Source organism: Alexandromys fortis, unplaced genomic scaffold (genome assembly GCF_014885135.2).
Source record: "Alexandromys fortis isolate MF-2015 unplaced genomic scaffold, M_Fortis_MF-2015_v1.1 scaffold_2_1_26212458, whole genome shotgun sequence".
Lineage (NCBI taxonomy): Eukaryota > Metazoa > Chordata > Mammalia > Rodentia > Cricetidae > Alexandromys > Alexandromys fortis.
In genome coordinates this window covers 1,876,615-1,894,820 of record NW_026067930.1, presented here as the reverse complement: position 1 = coordinate 1,894,820, position 18,206 = coordinate 1,876,615, and the positions used below count along the sequence as shown (strand labels likewise).

The following is an 18,206-nucleotide window of genomic DNA, read 5'->3' as shown; positions in this document are numbered from 1 at the left end:
TTATTCATCCAGGGACTTAGAGGCCCGCTGTGTACAAGTCCTTCACAAACCACAGTGGTCTGTGAAGCCACAGAAGTGTGACCAGGCTAATGATATGGTTTTTGTTTTGTTTTGTTTTTCTACTAATATGGTTTGGTGTACTCCCATGCACACGCCAATTTTTTCTTCTTTTTTTTTTTTTTTTTTTTTTTTTTTGGTATTTTAAGGCAGGGTCTCACTATGTTAGACTCGCTGCCCTCAGACTTGAAGTAAGCCTGCCTCTGCCTCCCAAGTGTGGGGATTAAAGGCGTGAACCATCATACCCGACACTAAAACTTTTTTGTTTCTGAAGCAGGATCTCACTTAAATTCTAGGTAGAGGTTACAGGCAGTTGCCACTACACCTGGCTTAATGGGATTCACTGTTGTGGCTGCTGAGGGACAAGGGACTAATGGAGACAGACCTTGAAGCAACTTTCCTTGTGTCTGGGCTCCTAAGGAGGTGCCTATTTCTCAGATTTCCCCAAGTCTCTGGGCTGGCAGGTGATACTACATTGGGATGTGATCCACACAGTTTGTGGCTATGGCGATATCGGTGTCCTAGGGATACTGCCCGGGGTGGGGGGATCAAGCATGGGGACTTCAAAGGAGTCAGGATGGACTTCTGAAGTCTACGAAGGCAGTGGCTTTGTCAGACCAGGATTCCCATGACCTATATACCCTGAAGGTGTCAGAGAAAGGAGCTAGTCTCATCCCAAGTGGGTCTGCCCAGGCTCATAGTGCGAAAGAAAAAACTAAGGAAAGCAACTGTGGGGCCCCTGAGACTCAGGACGGAGGGGTGCTTGTCACAGGACTATTGAAAGGCAATAGAGAAATGTGGAGGCCAAGTCTTCTGCGGGAATCTTGGGCACCGACAGTATCCACTGTGGTGTTCATGACAGATCTAGGAAAGATTCCTAGAGACATTGACCCGTGACCCTAGCAGGTCTCAGAATTAGTGAGGAGGACCCTGGGTTAGACTCCTAGGATGTGGGAGCCAGAACGGCACCAGGCTGTAATAGGAACGCCTAACAAGCTCTGGGTTCCTCATCTTTACTTTGCTTCCTCTTGTTAGGTAGGGGAGGTGCCACAAGACTCAAACATTGAGGTCACTTGTGGTCTGGGACTCCTAAGCCACCCTCTGCTCTAGTCTGCAGGGCCACATCCTCTCAAGGCTGAAGCATGGGGCAGTGGCTGGTCTGGTCCAATTCCTCCCAGGAGAAGTGTGGTCAGAGGACCTAGAGTTCTAAGGATGACATTAGGAAAAATGAAGGCTAGGGTGGCCAGTTTCCTGATGCCCACAGCTGGTAAGAGCAGGGAGAACTGAGGGAGAGAGAAGGGCCAAGGGCCAAGTTTCACTTTCTGGAGAGGGAAAAGGCGGTGCCCCAGATTTAAGTTTCAATTTCCTGAAGTTTAGAGGCAGGAAAGTTCAGGAAGGGAGGGGAGCAGAGAAGAGGGCAGAAAAGGCCAGATAGCGGGAGGGGAGGAGGAGGAGGGTGTACACACTCCTCTCAGAGGTCTACCCAGGCTTTGAAGAGAGGTACCAGGTGTCCACCAGCCTGGTTTTGTCAGATTCAGACATCTGGTCCCAAGGTAGGAATGACCCCTCCCCTGCAGCCAATCCAACACATCTCTCTGATGGCTTCTGGGCCTATCCTGCCTCCAAGCCCTGGCCAGTGAGTAGTCAATCCAACCCTGCCAGCTGCGTCCTACCCAGCAGGTGCTTAACCTCATCGCAATGTTCCAAGGGCTCCCATGGCAGAAAACTAGAGACTGGAAACTCTAGGACCCTTCTCCACCTGAGCATCACACAACAAACTGAGCACACCCTGGCAAGGTCGAAATGAACTGCTAGGAGAGCTTCCTTATTTGGGCTTCATCTGATGAACAAAGCCCACGCAGGGAAAGCCCTCAGCGTACCAAAGTACAGCCCAAAAGGCGGGGGCGATGGAAAGGTCCTGTGAGGAGTTCTACACTCATGGTGGGTGACTTGGGGCCTCCTTAGCCCACTAGCCCACGCTCATTCCTTGGGAATGTGTTCCCTGTCTAAGCTCTATTTCTAATTCTGTGTGTCCCTGGTGTGGTCTTTAATTCGGACACACAAGAGCCTAGAGTTTACTCAGACATGCCCGCTAACACAAGTATTTTTTTTATATTTTCCTTTTCTTTATCACTTTTCAAACAATATTAAAACTTTTCTTTTTTATATTTAATAAACTTTATTCTTTTAAAAAAACAAAGACTGCAAACCAGGGGCTGGAAAGATGGTTCAGCAGTTAAGAGCACCAACTGCTCTTCGAGAGGACCCAAGTTTAAGTCCCAGCACCGACATAGCCCCTCACAACTCAATGTCTGTAACTCCAGTTTGTGGGGATATACCACCCAATTCTGTCGTCCTTCAGGGACACTTGCATGCATGTGATACACAGACATACAGACAGACGAAACACACGCATAAAGTAAATCTATAAAAGAAAAAAAGTAAAGAAAAGCCCCACTTATGAAACACCAACCCAACCCAAAGTCTAACAACTTAACAAACTTGCATACGGTTAGAACTGACATTTGAAATGGAAGCTGTGAAGCCTCACGTGAAACCTTAGCAGTATCAAACATTGTGTGCACGGTCTCAGTTAGGGTTACTATTGCTGTCATGAAACACCAGGACCAAATGCAAGATGGAGAGGAAAGAATTTATTTGACTTACATTTCTACATCACTAAAGGAAGTGAGGGCAGGAACTCAAACAAAGCCAGAACCAGAAGGCAGGAGCTGATGCAGAGGCCATGGAGGAGTGCTACTGGTTTGCTCCTGGTGGCTTGCTCAGTCTGCTTTTTTTAAAAAATAGCTTTACTATTCATTCATTCATTCATTCATTCATTCATTCATTCGTGTTCTGCCTGCATGTGTGCCTGCAGGCCAGAAGAGGGCACCAGATCTCATTACAGATAGTTGTGAGCCACCTGGTGGTTGCTCAGAATTGAATTCAGGACCTTTGGAAGAGCTCCTGGTGTTTCATGACAGCAATAGTAACCCTAACTGAGCCATCTCTCCAGACCCCTCAATCTGCTTTCTTATAGAATCCATGGCCACCAGCCAAGGGATGGCACCACCAACAATGGGCTGGACCCTCCCCCATCAATCACTAATTAAGAAAATACCTTACAAGGCTGGAGAGATGGCTTGGCATTTAACGGCATTGATTGCTCTTTCAGAGGACCCAGGATCAGTTTCTAGCACCCACATGGCAGCTCACAAGTGTGATTCCAGTTCCAGGGGACCTGACACCCACAGCCAAGCACCAATGCATAGAAAAAAATAAATTAAAAAATAAAGTGCCTCACAAGCTTGCCTATAGCCCAATCTTATGGAGGCATTTTCTTAATTGAGGCTCCTCCTCTCAGACTTAGTCTTAGACAAGGTGACATACAACTATCCAGCACATACCCTTACCCACTTTTCTTTATCTCTTTCGCGCCTCCTTCCCCACCCTACCCTCTTCTGTTTGGGATACTGGCCAAAGCTCAAGCTTGTGTTCCCTGACACTGTGGACTTTTGTCCTGTTTCCCTATCCGCCATGCCTAATTTTAAAGGCATTAACAACACGTAAGTTTGCAACTAGTGCCTCAACAAGCCAAGTTCGGTCACCCATTCTCAAAAAGACAATCTAAAAGAGTCAGTGTAGCCACATTGGGAAGAGGGACAAAGAGATCCGGTGGTCAGACCTCCCTAAATCCATCTTTGGAGTCTTACCATAGGGGTAAGGTTTAAACAGAAGACAAAATATACAGAAGTGAGCAGCAGGTCCAGCCAAGATGTGGGGGCCCTCAGGAGCTGCCCAGGCAAGATGTGGGGGCCCCCAGGAGCTGCCCAGCCAAGATACCAGGGCCTCCACCATGGCCTCAGCTCCAAGTCTGTGGAGCTGTAAATCTTTCTCCTGGGGACAAGTTCTTCCTTCTGTTCCTTCTAGGGCTTTGTTCTCCCAGCAGGAAGTTTCAGAGGAAATTCCAATGTCTTGGAATCCTTTGTTTAAGTAGTCTGCTAGCGTCAGAGAGGAGCACAAATGTCCCTATGGAATAAGTTCATTTCTCCCAGGTAGTCAGGTTCCAAAGGATTAATGTGCCAATCCAGTCAAGCCTTCCTCTCATATCTAAATTAAATTAAATTGTCCTTGAGAGCCCTCTGCTTTCCTTCCAGGTCCCGTCCCCCTTATACACACCTGCCCCAGCAATGAACTTTTAAAGTTCCCAGCCTATGGTAGCAGGCCTGGTGGCCACAAGCATCCTGGACCACTTAACCTCAGCTTCCAGAGGTCCTGGGATCCTGTTCCTTTCCTTCTCCCCCCAGACCCCACTACACACACACACACACACACACACACATTTTGATGCCAACTGGAAATTGCCAACCCAGAGCACCCCCAGGCAGCTCCTAGGCCTCTGGTGGCTAAGGGGCGTGGGGATCAGGGGCACAGTCTCCTAGGCCTCTGGTGGCTAAGGGGCGACCTGATTGCAGGCGGGGCTCTGAGCACGCCCGGAACCCTGCACGTCTCCCTGTTTTGTGCTCTGAGGACCACGGCGTCAGCCCAGACCTCTGGAGAAATTTGAAAGATGGAAGACTTGTTGGACCAAGAGCCTCAGGTATCTACCTGCCCAGCAAGTGGAAAGGTTCTGTGGGTGAGGGTTGAAGGGCAAGGAGCTGGAAGATGGGGACTCAGGTGTGGTATATGGCTGTTGTCTCATGCGCATCTAGTGACTTTAAGCTGATGGTTAACATGAGACCCGGACGTGCCACCCGTGCCCTCTCCCCTTAACAGCTGAGGCTGCTCTTATCCCTTTAATTCATGAGCAGGATGGGGAAGAAAGCGGACCAACCAGTCCCAGGAGGATCGCCCTGGCAGAGTGCCTACAAACCCGGGCTCCGCCCGCACGCGCCCTCTACTGGCAGAAGCTTTCACAACAGAGCGCATCTCGGCTTTTCACGGCATCACGCCTTTCCCCAGTTCTATGGAAGAATTCTCCCCGTAGCGAGCACACACTGAGGCCTATAACACTCACTAAAGTGACTGACCTTCCCTGTGAACAAGAGGAGGATGCCCCCATATGAGTTCCCACGAGTCCTTGGGAGTAAAATAGCACCGAGCGATCCAGGGAAGACCTAGTTTGACCTGAGCTAGGCTTTGAATCTCAGCAGGATCCTGGGATGTTGTCCTGGGGCATCCACCCCCCACCTTCCTGCTCAGACTCTGGGTCCTACATAGGACTGACCATGGACAGGGTTCCACAGGCTTCAGACAGACCGCAAGAGGCGTGGGAGAGAAGAAAAAGTGAATCGAGGTGGGGGAGGGGAGCGCCCAGAAGCTAACTTTCGGTTTCTTTAACATTTGGAAGAAGGAGGGAGAAGAGGGACCCAGAATTTGAGTTTCGATTTCCTGAACTTTAAAAGCGGGAGGGGCCTGAGATGACCTTCATAGGGAGTGGAGGAATAAGGGAGGAGGAGAAGGGGGTGGGGAAGAGCTACTTAGTAACAGAACCATTTAGGACTCTCTGGGGTCAAGTATTGCCTGTGGAGCCTCCGTGATATTCCCAGCACCCCCCCCCCTCCCTGCTGGAGGCTGGAAATGGCACACTGGGCCATATGCTGAAAGGTTGGATGGTAGCTCAGGCAGAGGAGAACGCCTGGTACCCACAGTGGGGTCTGGTTCCCACCTCACAGTCAGGTGCTGAGTTCTGGGCAGTATGGTGGGGCTCCTGGCCCCCACTGGAGCCTCTGTCCTTCCTTCTTACAGATGTGGCAGACCTACCCAGGGTTTAAAGTCCCTGTCTTCTACATCACCTTTACCTACACAGCAACATTCCCCTCGTTCAGCACCCCTATCCATTAGGGCCTGGTCAGCAATCTTCAGAGACTTGGGGTGGGGGAACAATTACTCAGGTGTGTGAGAGGGGGCAGTCCTACATCGTGTCAAGGAAGATCAAGGAAATTCCTTCTTTAATACCCTGTTCCCTGGGCTGGAGGGAGGGTGGAGAGTCTGGACTTTGGAAGAATAAAGCTCTCAGAAACTTCACTTACTCTTCTTTTGCTTGTTTTTGATTTCTCTTTTTGTACTTCTTGTGGGGCTATTTTTGTATGTTTGGTTTTTGTTTATCTTGTTACTATTTTGATTGCTTTTTTTTGTTTTGTTTTTTTTTTGTTTTGTTTTGTTTTTTCGAGACAGGGTTTCTCTGTGGTTTTGGAGCCTGTCCTGGAACTAGCTCTTGTAGACCAGGCTGGTCTTGAACTCACGGAGATCCGCCTGCCTCTGCCTCCCAAGTGCTGGGATTAAAGGCGTGCGCCACTACTGCCTGGCTTTGATTGCTTTTTAAAGAGAGAAAAAAGCGAACATAAAATTGGGTGTGTAGGGAGGTGGGGAGGATCTGGAAAGAATTAGGAGAGGGAAAACACGATCAAAATAAGATGTATGAAAAATTTTTTCAGTTCAAAAAAAGCTATTGTATACTGGGCAGTGGTGGCACATGCCTTTAATCCCAACATTCGGGAGCAGAGGCAGGCCAATTTCTGTGAGTTCGAGGCCAGCCCAGTCTACAAGAGCTGGAACTTCCAGGACAGGCTCCAAAGCTACAAAGAAACCCTGTCTCGAAAAACAAAACAAAGCCATTGTAAAATGGAATTTCTCAGGGGTGGGGTACATTCAGAAAACCACTGTTTCACACAGTGTACAAGTCCCTGAGGCAGGGTACAGTCTGACTTAATGAAGTGCGCTGCACAGCAGCTAAGAGGTGGAAAACAATATATATAAACAATATATATCTGGCTCCTCTGTTGCCACAGTAAAAAGAAGTGGGCAGCCACATTCCTGCCTGTGACCTCAGGAGGATAATCTCTGGGGTTAGGCAGCTCTGTAGGCTCTGGCCAGGAGCTCAGAAGGATGCCTGTAGTGGTTTTCCAGTTGATTTAGGGATGGGCAGTTGGACTGAGGCTCTAGGAGTCTTAGACTCTCAGTTTCTCAATGTTCGGGGTCAGCCTTTCCAGCTGGGCTCACTCCCGGCAGGGAGGGGTGTAGCTTTGGGAAGACTGGGTGTAGAAGGCAAACTTAGCCTGAAGTGTTTGCCACTGGGATTCAAGCAGGGTCCACCAGCTTCTTTCCGGAAGAACAAGGGCTTGTCAAAGTCAGGGAGCCTGTACCTAGTGGACCTAGTGGCCGGGTACCTAGTGGACCTAGTGTCTGGGTAGCTTACGGTTTCTGGAGGATCACCAGGCCCTCTTTGGTCCTGGCCACTCCTGTCTCATTAGTCACTGCTCTTGCTCAGCCTGTGTCCTTCTAGTCTACCCCTGTACTGGCTCTTTAGGGACAGGCTCTGGCTTTGTTATGATTTCTGTTGCTATGAAGAGGCACCATGACCACGGTGTATTATTGTTACTGTTATTTCCTTCTTATTAAGGAAAAACATTTAATTGGGATGGTTTATGTTTTCAGAGGTTTAGTCTGTTATCGTCACGGGGCAACATAGTGGCATGCAGGTAGACATGGCGCTGGGGATAGAGCTGAGACTCCTACATCTTGACTTGCAGGTAATAGGAAGTGGCCTGTGTCACTGGACACAGCTTGAGCACACATCAGACCTCAAAGCCCACCTCCACAGTGACAAGCTTCTCCAGCAAACCCACACCTCCTAACAGTGCCACTCCATTGGGAAGTCATTTTCTTTTAAATTACCACATTTCACTCCCTGACCCCTGAAGGACTGTAGCTATATCATAATGCAAAAAAAAAAAAAAATGTATTTAGTCCAACTTCAAAAGTCCCCATTGGAGTTGGAATTTTCTTTGGGCCACCAATCAGCTCCCAAATAAAGACACAGAGACTTACTATTAATTAGCTTAGCTTTGTCCCACTAGCTCTTTGAACTTAATTTTTAAAAAAGATTTATTTGTTATGTATACAGTGTTCTGCCTGCATGTATGCCTCCAAGGCAGAAAAGGGCGCAGGTCCCATTACCGATGGCTGTGAGTCACTGCATGGTGGCTGGGGATTGAACTCAGGACCTCTGGGAAAACAGCCAATGCTCCTAACCTCTGAGCCACCCCACCAACCCTCTTCTAACTTAATTTAACCTGTTGCTATACATCTACGTTTTGTCTCAGGACTTTTGACCTTTCTTTTGTTCTGTATGTTCTGCTTTCCTGCTTCCTCCATGTCTGGCTGGCCCCTGACATCTCCCTGACATCTCCTTTTCTTTCTTCCCTGAGCCTAAATTTCTCCTCCTACTTACTCTCCCTGCCCAGAAGTCCTACCTATATCTCCTCCCTTGCTATTGGCCATTCAGCTTTTTATTAGACCATTCAGGTACCTTAGGTAGGTAAAGTAAAACAGCAACACATTTTTACATAGTTAAGCAAATGTAATACATCTTCATATAGTTAAACAAATATTCCACAATGCCCCATAGTCTATCACAGTCTCAACAATGTTTTAAAATCCAAATTTCAAAGTCTCTTTGCATCTCTTAACTGTAATCTCCTATAAAATCAAAGTCAAAAAACAGACCACATACTTCCAATATATAAAGGCACAGTATATACATTACTGTTTCAAAACAGGGAAGGGAGCATAGTGAGGAAATATTGAACCAAACAATACCAAAAAAACAGTTGGTAAACTCCAAACTCTGCATCTCTACTTCTGATGTCAAAACACTTTTCAGATCTCTAACTCCTTTCAGCTTTGTTAACTGAAACACACTTCTTCTTGGACTGGTTCCACTCCCTGTTAGCAGCTCTCCTCAGCAGGTATCCCAGGGCTCTGGCATCTCCAAAATCTTGGGTTCTCAAGGCAATCCAGATTTCACCTTCACAACTTCACACCTGTCCTTTCTAGGCCTCCATTTAGGGTGGCATGCAGGCAGACAAGGTACATGGGCTTGGGCTGAAAGTCTTGATACGCAGGCAACAGGAAGTGGTCTGTCTCACTGGGCGTAGCTTGAGCATATATGAGACCTCAAAGACCACCTCCACAGTAACACACTTCCTCCAACAAGGCCACACCAACTTCTACAAATCCTCCTAATAGTGCCACTCCCTTTGAGGACCATTTTCTTTCAAACCACCACAGGCTCCCTCCAAGTTGTTGCATAGGAGAGACGGTAGACACCTACAGCAAGAGGACATAGCCCTTGAACAGTGATATTCCAAGTACTGCTGCATACAGCCTCGGGCCCTGGGGAGGAGTTCCTGTTTTGTGGTGAACCAGAATTAGACATTCCAGGATTAGGAGCTGAGCATGCCACAGCTTTCCAAGCAGGGCCCCCCACCTGAGAACCTTGGGTAGGATGGGCCGTGTCTTAGTTAGGGGTTTTATGGCTGTGAAGAGACACCTAGAACATAGCAACTCTTACAAAGGAAAACATGCTGTTGGAGTGGTTTGCTTACAGTTTCAGAGGTTCAGTCCATTATCATCACGATGGGGCGCTGACGGCATGCAGGCAGCTGTGGTGCTGGAGTAACTGCAAGTCCTGCATCTTGCAGGCAACAGGAAGTTAACTGACACACTTGGTGGTGTCCTGATCATAGGCAATCTCAAAGCCTGCCTGTTGTAATTTAGAAAAAAAATGGCACAAGAAAGAAAGACGCCTTGTGACAAAGCTCAGGTGGAGGGGTTGTTTGTTTGTTTTTTAATCGGGGGTGGGGGGAAATGAATGGAAAAAGAGGGGAGGGGAGAAGGGAGACCAGTCTCTGAGGACAGGAGTAGTAGGAGAGAAGAGATGAGAGAGACAGAGACAGAGACAGAGAGGGACAGACAGACAGATGGAGACAGAGAGAGGTGGGAGGTGGGCAGGGCCCTTTTAAAAGGGAACATAGTGAATGCGCACAGGACAGGTGCTCTTAGTGGCTACAGCTGAGGACATATACCCCAAGGTCAGGCCAGTACAGATGCCTGAATACACTGCCCCCACAGTAACACACTTCTTTCAACAAGACCATACTCCCTCCAACAAAGCCACACTTTCTAATAGTGCCGTCCCCTATGAGATTATGGGGACCAGGTACATTTAGACTACCACAGGAGGGAACAGAGATCTATGTTTGTCCCTGATATGACAGGAAAAGTATTGACAGGCTGGTAACATGTGGTTCATGAACGAATTCACCAAGGCAAAAAGGAAGGAGTAAAGGGTGTATTAGAAACCCTGGCACAGGCGCCGTAGGCTGAATGGTGAAGAGACAACGCTGTGCAGAGGCATTCCAGGGGCTGCTTTTGCAGGGTATAGAATTCTGCTCAAGCAGTCAGGTGGTATCTGAATGTCACCATGCCCTGGTTGTGTTGGCCTTTTAGGGATAGACAGGTGTGGAGCTCACATCTGATCTTGCTAAGGAGTGAGGACCGTCTCCTCTCAGGACTGCAGATGTAGCTTATTAGGGTGCCGCCCTTCTGAGAGTCTAAGTTACTCACTGAAGAGTGGATTTCCTCACAATGGTGTTGGGAAGCCCTGAGACAGACCACAGCAAGGCTTGCTCAGGGAAACTGTAACAGGGCCCCAGACCTAAGCACCCTTACATTGATTCCATGATGACCATACCATTCAGGCTGTAAAGAGATATAGACAGCCCCGCCTGCCAAAAGTAAAACAAAGCCCTAACTTGTGAAAGTCCTTAAGCTGGGTTTTTGGCTTCTGTAGGTCCACTTCTGGCTAACTGATCTTATTAACTGAAGTGTGTCAACCCAGAACATCTTAAAAGCTTATCCTGAGGAAGGCTCAGTACTACACTGGGATCCTGAACACTCAGCATAGTTGCTGGCTGGTTAATAAAGACTTTTGATTGGCTTAAACTATGTCGTAGCAGTCTTCTCTGGTGAATACCCCACAATGTAACTTTGTCTGGCCCTGATTGGAGATACAATGTATTTGCCAAGGTTCTCTAGAGGAACAGAGCTGATGACTTGAACATACATACGCCTGCAGCCTGTGGCTTGGCTAGTTCAACAGTGGCTGTCTCCCAAGGGAAAGGCCAAGAACCTGGTAGTTTCCAGTCTATCAAGAAATCCTCCCACGTATTCCCAGCTCCATGGGTTTTGGTTGATTTCAGATGTAGTCAAGTTGACAACCAAAACCAGCTATCATAGTCCTGAACCTAGACTCCTTGGATCTGAGGAACACCAGCACTGGTCCATCGCCATCATTATTTCAAGGATCTGAACCCACTCCAAATGAGGACAGTGATCTCTGCTGCCAAGGCTGCCTCTGGACCAGAAGTCATCACGTGGGACATGACAACAATAACTTCCTCCCAGTGAGGCAAGACAAAAGAATAGGGACAACTATGGGGACTTGGGGAAGGAAAGGAGCCCCAACCCAGGAGTCAGGTTGAAGCCTCTCACCAACTGGGAAGCAAGAGCTCTGCAGTTAAAAGCACTGGGTGCCCTCGCAGAGGACCTGGGTTCAGGGCCCAGCGCCCACATGGCCACTCACAGATAACTCTGTCACTCTATTTTCAGGTGATCCTGTGGCCTCTTCTGACCTCCTCAGACACCCCCATGCATGCACAGGGTGTACATACATACAAGCAGACAAACATTTGAACCCAAAAGCATGCATACCAGAGAAGTGTGGTATGTGTGTACTCGTGCTAAGGCAGGACTTCACAGACACATAGATGACTCTACTTCTTGAAGAACTCTGACACATTCCTTTGTTTTGATTGGATAGGCCGCACTAAACTACATGACAGCATTTATTTATTTGTTTGTTTGTTTATTTATTTACTTGATTGTTCAAGACTGGGTTTCTCCATGTAGCATTAGAGCCTGTCCTGGAACTTTCGCTGTAGACCAGGCTGGCTTCAAACTCACAGAGCTTCGCCTGCCTTTGCTTCCTGAGTGCTGGGGTTAAAGGCAGGCGGAGTGGTTGGATCACATCTTTAATCCCAGTATTCAAGTAACTGAGGCAGGCTGATCTCTTTGAGATTGAAGCCAACCTGGTCTACTAGTGAGTTCCTGTCACAAAACAAAACACACAAACAAACAAACAAACAAAATCACAACTGAACGACCTCCCCAGAAGCATCACAGTTTTTTTTTTTGTTTGTTTTTGTTTTAAGTGCACAGTTCACACTTCTAAAACACACAGAATGGCCAGGGAGGTATTACACATCTATAACCCTAACACTTTGGAGGCAGAGGTCAGAGGACTGCAACAGAAGCAAGGCCCAATATGGAAGATCATTCCAGAATCCTTATTCAAGTTTCAGGTCCCAACCAACACCTGGGCCACATTCCTGGATCTATACTTGTCCAGGGCAAGAGGTTGCAAGGACAAGGGCTTCCCTGGTTGGGTAATAGCTCTACTTTAGAATATCTTCACCTTGACCAAATCTCAGATCTTCAGGACCTTCCAGGGTGGGGGTAATGTTCATAGCACCCAAATATCCAGGGTGCTGCCCATATTCCATGAGGACCCCATGGCGTTGACCATATGGGCTCTGGTCATCTCTGGGGCAGTGACCACCCGAGGACAAAAGGAAAGAGCAATGGTGGATTCCTGGTTGTCCCTTCCCAGTGTTGGCATCCAGTATGGACTGGGACCCCAGGAGAGGCAGGGTGAGAAACTGGTTGCTCTGAGTCAGGCCATGAGCCCCTGCAGTAGATGGCCTCCAGCTCTGGATTTAAAGAATCTGAGCCAGGTGGTGGTGGCTCACACCTTTAATCCCAGCACTCAGGGAGACAGAGACAGGTGGATCTCTGTGAGTTCCAGGCCAGCCTGGTCTACAGTATGAGTTCCAGGACAGGCTTTAAAACTATGGAGAGGGGCTGGAGAGATGGCTCAGAGGTTCTTCCAGAGGTCCTGAGTTCAATTCCCAGCAACCACATAGTGGATCACAATTATCTGTAATGAGATCTGGCGCCTTCTTCTGGCATGTAGGTGGAGCACTGTATACATAATAAATTAAAAAAAAAAAAGAATCTGGCAGGGCAAGACCTATCCACCATTGAGGGCTCGCCTCCTTAACTGATCCCTTCCCCCAACACAATCAAGGGCTCTTGGGAAATGGAGGAACCCTCTCTCTGTCCCCAGTATCAGCTCTGATGGAAGGCCCACCCAAACCAAGGGATACACCACTCCGATCTGGGTAACATGAGATAGATATGGGGCTGGCTGAAAGGGCAGAGATGTGGGTCAGCAGTCAGGCCTCAGTGGACCCAGGGTAGCAAAAGAAAAGTGAAGTTCTTGGCTAGGAAGACAAAGGGTTTATTGAACTCAACTTTGAGCAGTATGTAGGAGAAACCCACAGGCGCCCAGAGATTCATGTGTAAACAGCGTGGGCACAATGCCTTGGAATCCTTCCCCTTCCTGGTACTGTCCACCTGCCTCCAGAACCAAGAACAGCAAGCCACAGCAGAATGGCATTCTGAAGGACGTGGTGATAGGGCCTAAAAGTTGAAGCAAAGTGGCCCACACCTTAACCCCACTTCAGGGTTTTTATAACTCATAATTCATCATGAGAGGGCTCCAGGAAGGAGTGATTACACACGGGGATAGGAAGATGAGGGCCAGAGTGGCAGGAAGGACCATCACAACCAGGCCTGCAGGAGGACCGACCCCAGGCTAAACAGAAGCACCCCTGCCAGGGTCCAGATGCTGCCCCCAGTGGCACCTGCCGCATTGCAGAGGTCTGTGTTACAGCAGGAAATCTTGGAGTTGACGGTGACGCCCAGGATTTCCAGAGTTCCAGGAGACTCCTTATCGGGGCAGGTGGGAGAGCAGAACTTGTTTATTAATGTCATTTTGTAAGAATCTGGAAGACATAAGGGAGTGACCTCATAGGGTATGCAGGAACAACTCAACACCCCAAAGTCTGGGGCACTTGCCACCAGGTCTGGATGGCCCAGCCTTGCCTCTAAGGCACATTGAAGTTGGACATGGTAGCTTACACTTGTAATCCCAGAACTTGGAAAACTAAGGCAGGAGGATTGTTATGAGTTCAGATCCATCCTGGGCTACATGGCAAGTTCTAGAGCAAGCATGAGGCTGGAATTTCAATCATCAGAACCCATGTCAAAGATAGGCAGCCATGGTAGCCTACTTGTAATCTTAGTGCTCATGAAGCAGACACGGGGAATCCTGAGGTAAGTTCACTGACTAGACTAGCTGAATCTGCAAGCTTGGGGTTCAGTGGGAGACCCTGCATCAGTAAATAAAACAGTCATCAAGGAAGATGCCCAGTGTCAACCTCTGGGCTCCACACACTTGTACCCCTAGTGCACGTGCACCCACACTTGTCTACACACATGCACTTACACACCATGTGCTGGGAAAACAGCTCAGTCAGTAAAGTGTTTGCCACACGGAAGCATGAGGACCCGCGGTCCATCCCCAGCACACATGCAAAAGCCAAGCGTGGGAGTGCACATCTAATTTCTGTGCTGGAGAGGTGGAGCGGGAGCTTTCACCAGCCCCACTGGCCTGGGGGGCAAATCCCAGGTCCCACATGGTAGTTCACAACCATCCATAACGCCAGTTCCAGGGAACCCATCAAACATTCCTTTGCATGAAATGAAACAAATAAAGCTTAAAACTAGACAGTACCTGAGGAATGATACTTAAGGTTTATCTCTGTCCTCGCCATGTGTGCACCCACACACATAGGCAAACACACACAAACACACACACAGACACAGACACAAAAGACATGGCACAGTGCGAGATCACCCACATGGTGGCTTAGCACAAAGGGCAGCCAGGAAGAGCTGTTCCCCAGGAAGTTGGATCTAGGAGACCTACTCCAGGAGACAGCCAGGCTGTGGGAAGGAGCAGGAAACTGGATAGCAGGTTGAGGCTACTCCTGCTTTGTCTATCTAGAGGGTAAGCCTAGAAACTGACTCTGTGGGGGAATCTGCTGTGTCCTAATGTCTCCCAAGTCTTTTCTTTAGACTAAATCTTCTGATTCCTTCATTACATGCAAAGAGTCACTAAATGCCCCCAGTTCTCCAGGTCCTTGATTGAGCCTGTAGGGCCCTAGACATAGGGTAAGGACAGAAGCCACACATGACTAGTATGGGTGGGGGAGGGGAAATGATGATATCCATGCATGCCATAGAGGCAGCCCTGCTCAAGAATCTACCTCCCAGCACATACCTGGACCCCAGGGCACACCCCACAGCCCCCTGCCCCTACAGGAGCCCCACTCCAACCCCAGGAGGCCCCTGCTTGGAGGGAGGGGAACTATGGCCCACAAACAACTGTAGCCCACAAGTGCTTGGAACTTTCCTCAAAAGCCCCACCCCGCTACACATCTTCATACAGGCCACGGGGAACTCACCCATAGTGGATTTTATCTCCTCAGTAACGCAGACGCCGTTAGGGTAGGAGCAGTTGACTTGTTGGCAAGTCTCAGGTGTGTACTGAGGGCACTGGTAGCAGCGCAACCCCTGAGCTGAGAAACAGGCCAATACATGAGGGTCAGGGCATGGTCTTCCTAGACTTGTCCCCTGCTCGCACCTGGCTTTACTTCCTCACAGCTGCTGGGCTATATATAGGACCGAGCAGGGACACCCCTCCTCAGTCACCTCCACCAAAAACAGGCATGAACCAAGAGCCACAGCTCTTCAGATAGGCTGCGTATTGCTGTCGCAGGCAGCCAGCCGCAGGACAGACCTGGACCCCAAGAGGTAATAGAGAAACAGTCCTCATAGCAGGAGGATTTGGGTACCTCCTGTCTGCTGAGATGGTGAGAGGGTGAGGGAGTAGGTACCGGGGCATACAAGGGCCTCCAAATGGGGAAGACTCTTCTGACCTGTTGCATAACAGGGCACTGGACTTCCCAGAAGACAGCTGCAAAGTCAGGGTTCACCATGAGACCCCCCCCCTTATACAGGTGTAACTGTAAGTATGGAGGTTTCTGAGGGCTCTTAAAGAAGTTCTAGCACTGGGGGCTTCATGCGGCTGGCTTAGAGGATACAACAGGGTCAAATGTAATAATGTAAGGAATGCCAAAAGTTGAAGGTGCCAAAAACTCCTTGACTTGGCAGTTGGGCCAGGAAAAGAAGCCTCTGCCAGCTTGCGTACATACAGGCTGGCTGGGAAGCAAGGGCAGCAGGGTACTCTGAGGACAGGGGCCCTTGGTGGCCAGGGTTTGCTTAGGCCTCGAGAAAGAAATGAGAGAGGGATGGAGGGTGCACTTGTTCTGAGGCGATGGGTCCTGAGGAGTGTGGGGCAGCAGCTCACAGACAGAGCCCCACACTCCTACTAACTGGTGTGTGAAAACTGCAAGGCAGTTTAGAGGCCCAGGAAGCCACCCCAGCACATGAGAGTTCACCCACCACCAACCAACCCACACAGGGCACCCCCATGACTCCAGTACACCTCAGGCACTAGGCACACAATGAAAATGCCAGGGTACCTTCAACTCTGGGGCCATTTTCCATCTCACCTTTCTCTGCACACAGTAGGCTCACCAGCAGGAGGAGCACACCGGTCTTCATAGTGTGGGAACGGTTCATCCTAGAAGGGGGTACACAGACAAGACCTTGAGAGTTGGAGCCAGTTAATAGCAAACCCCCCAATCATATCCCTGGGGCTCTCACATGTCCTGGACATGGCTGGGTCACCCACTCTTCCCCACTGGCAGCCCTCCACACGGCTTCCCTGAGGAACAGTCGCCTGTGTCTCCTGTCTGCTCAGCTTTTCCTTCCTAATCTCCAGCTTCCACCCACAGTCATATCCATCCTGGGGGCTTCTCCCTATGCGTGCCACCCAGCAGCCCCATCCTAATTCCTTTCCTCACATCCTCTCTGTGACCAGGCTGCAGGCAAGTTGCAAAGTTCCAACTAGATGCAGGCAGAGATAAGCAACTCGGTTTATGAAATGCCCTCCCTCAGCTCCTCCCAAGAGGTGGGTTTCCGTTAGGTACTTCCTCCAGGCTATGTTTATTGCCTAAGAATTAGCGAGGCTCCTCAGAGACTTGGGTGAGCCAGATCTGACCAGCTCTTAGGGAGGGACCATGCTGGTACTGGAAGGCTAGGAAGAGCTGAAGAACAAAAGGAAAGTGGTCAGTGTTGTCTCTCTTTCAGAAAGCAAGGGAAGGAGGCAACTTACCCAGCCTCTTCCTGTTTCTAAATGAAAGGTATATCGGGGTTACCATGACTCAGAACCCCACTGTCTTCCTTACTATAAGTAGGTAAGCAACTGGCAAGCACAGGGTGCTTGGCTCTGGTGAAGAAGCCCCCAGCGGGATCATGTACTCACAGTGTGAGAGCCCTGAGTCAAGAACTGATAACTGGGGTGGGAGAGTGTTTCATATATTTAGGTGACATCTGGGGCTTCAGGTGCCATTGGCATTTTGTGGCTAGAACCAGGCCCAAGACAGTTTTATGCAGAGGATGAATGACCTTAGCATCCCCACTACTGCCCAGAGTGGGGAGACCTGCCTTGAAGAAACCTTTGTTTTTTAAAAAAAAAAAAAAAAATCATGTTAATTTTCCCTGGCAATCCAGTTTGGCATGCTGCATGTCCCTACATCTATGAGGTCCAGATCCAAGGTGTCCCACAAAGGACCTGAGTTTCCTTGACCTTGAAGTTACCTCCATGTGGTGATGTGGTATTCCAAGATTTAAAACTTTTCTATAATGAGCCAAGTATTGATAGCAGCTGGGGCTCAGGCCTGGCATGAGCAGCAAGCCAGAGACTGAGTTCCCTAACTTCATGGAACTTAGAGCCCAGTGAGTGGCCACACTTAGTGCCTGCAGGTGACAGAGATGAGACCAGGAAGGCTGGGCCCAGAAAGAGAGCTGAGCTGGAAGATCATCCCGAGACAACACAACAGCAAAAGAACGGGTGTACTCAGAGGCCAGAGGCCAAGCAAGTCCCAAAGAGGAACCCAGAAGCAGTAAAGTGAAGCCCATTCACTGAAGAAGGCCAGTCTCCAAAGGGAAGGAAGCCAGAGGCTCAGAGAACACTGGTAGATTCTCCCGATGGAAGCTGCAGGGCAGAAATAGGAGTCTCTCTCTTTCTAGGAAGGACCATCAATTGTTTCTGGCTGGGGCCACCCATGTTCCTCTAACTCCAGGGCCCAGGTTTGTCTAATCAACACACAGCTCTCCACCTTAACACCAAGAACAGCCCCTCCCTGTCACTCTGCAAGCTATGAGGCAAGCAGACCAGTTCACCACCAGCACCACTCCACCCCTCCGCACCC

The 18,206-nt window shown here is 49.2% G+C and overlaps 1 protein-coding gene across 2 annotated transcripts; it reads right to left on the bottom strand.

The window, feature by feature from the left end:
- Nucleotides 1–13,245: 13,245 nt before the first annotated feature.
- Nucleotides 13,246–16,943, bottom strand: Ly6s (lymphocyte antigen 6 family member S). 2 transcript variants are annotated; one of them, XM_050145181.1, is made up of 4 exons: nucleotides 16,797–16,943; nucleotides 16,443–16,513; nucleotides 15,333–15,446; nucleotides 13,246–13,808 (listed from the first exon to the last, which is right to left on the bottom strand). In XM_050145181.1, coding segments are annotated over exons 1-4 (411 nt in total). In that variant the 5' UTR covers nucleotides 16,799–16,943; the 3' UTR covers nucleotides 13,246–13,584. The 2 variants fall into 2 exon arrangements, with proteins under 2 accessions (XP_050001138.1, XP_050001139.1); XM_050145182.1 differs by lacking the exon at nucleotides 16,797–16,943 and adding an exon at nucleotides 16,597–16,758.
- Nucleotides 16,944–18,206: the final 1,263 nt, after the last annotated feature.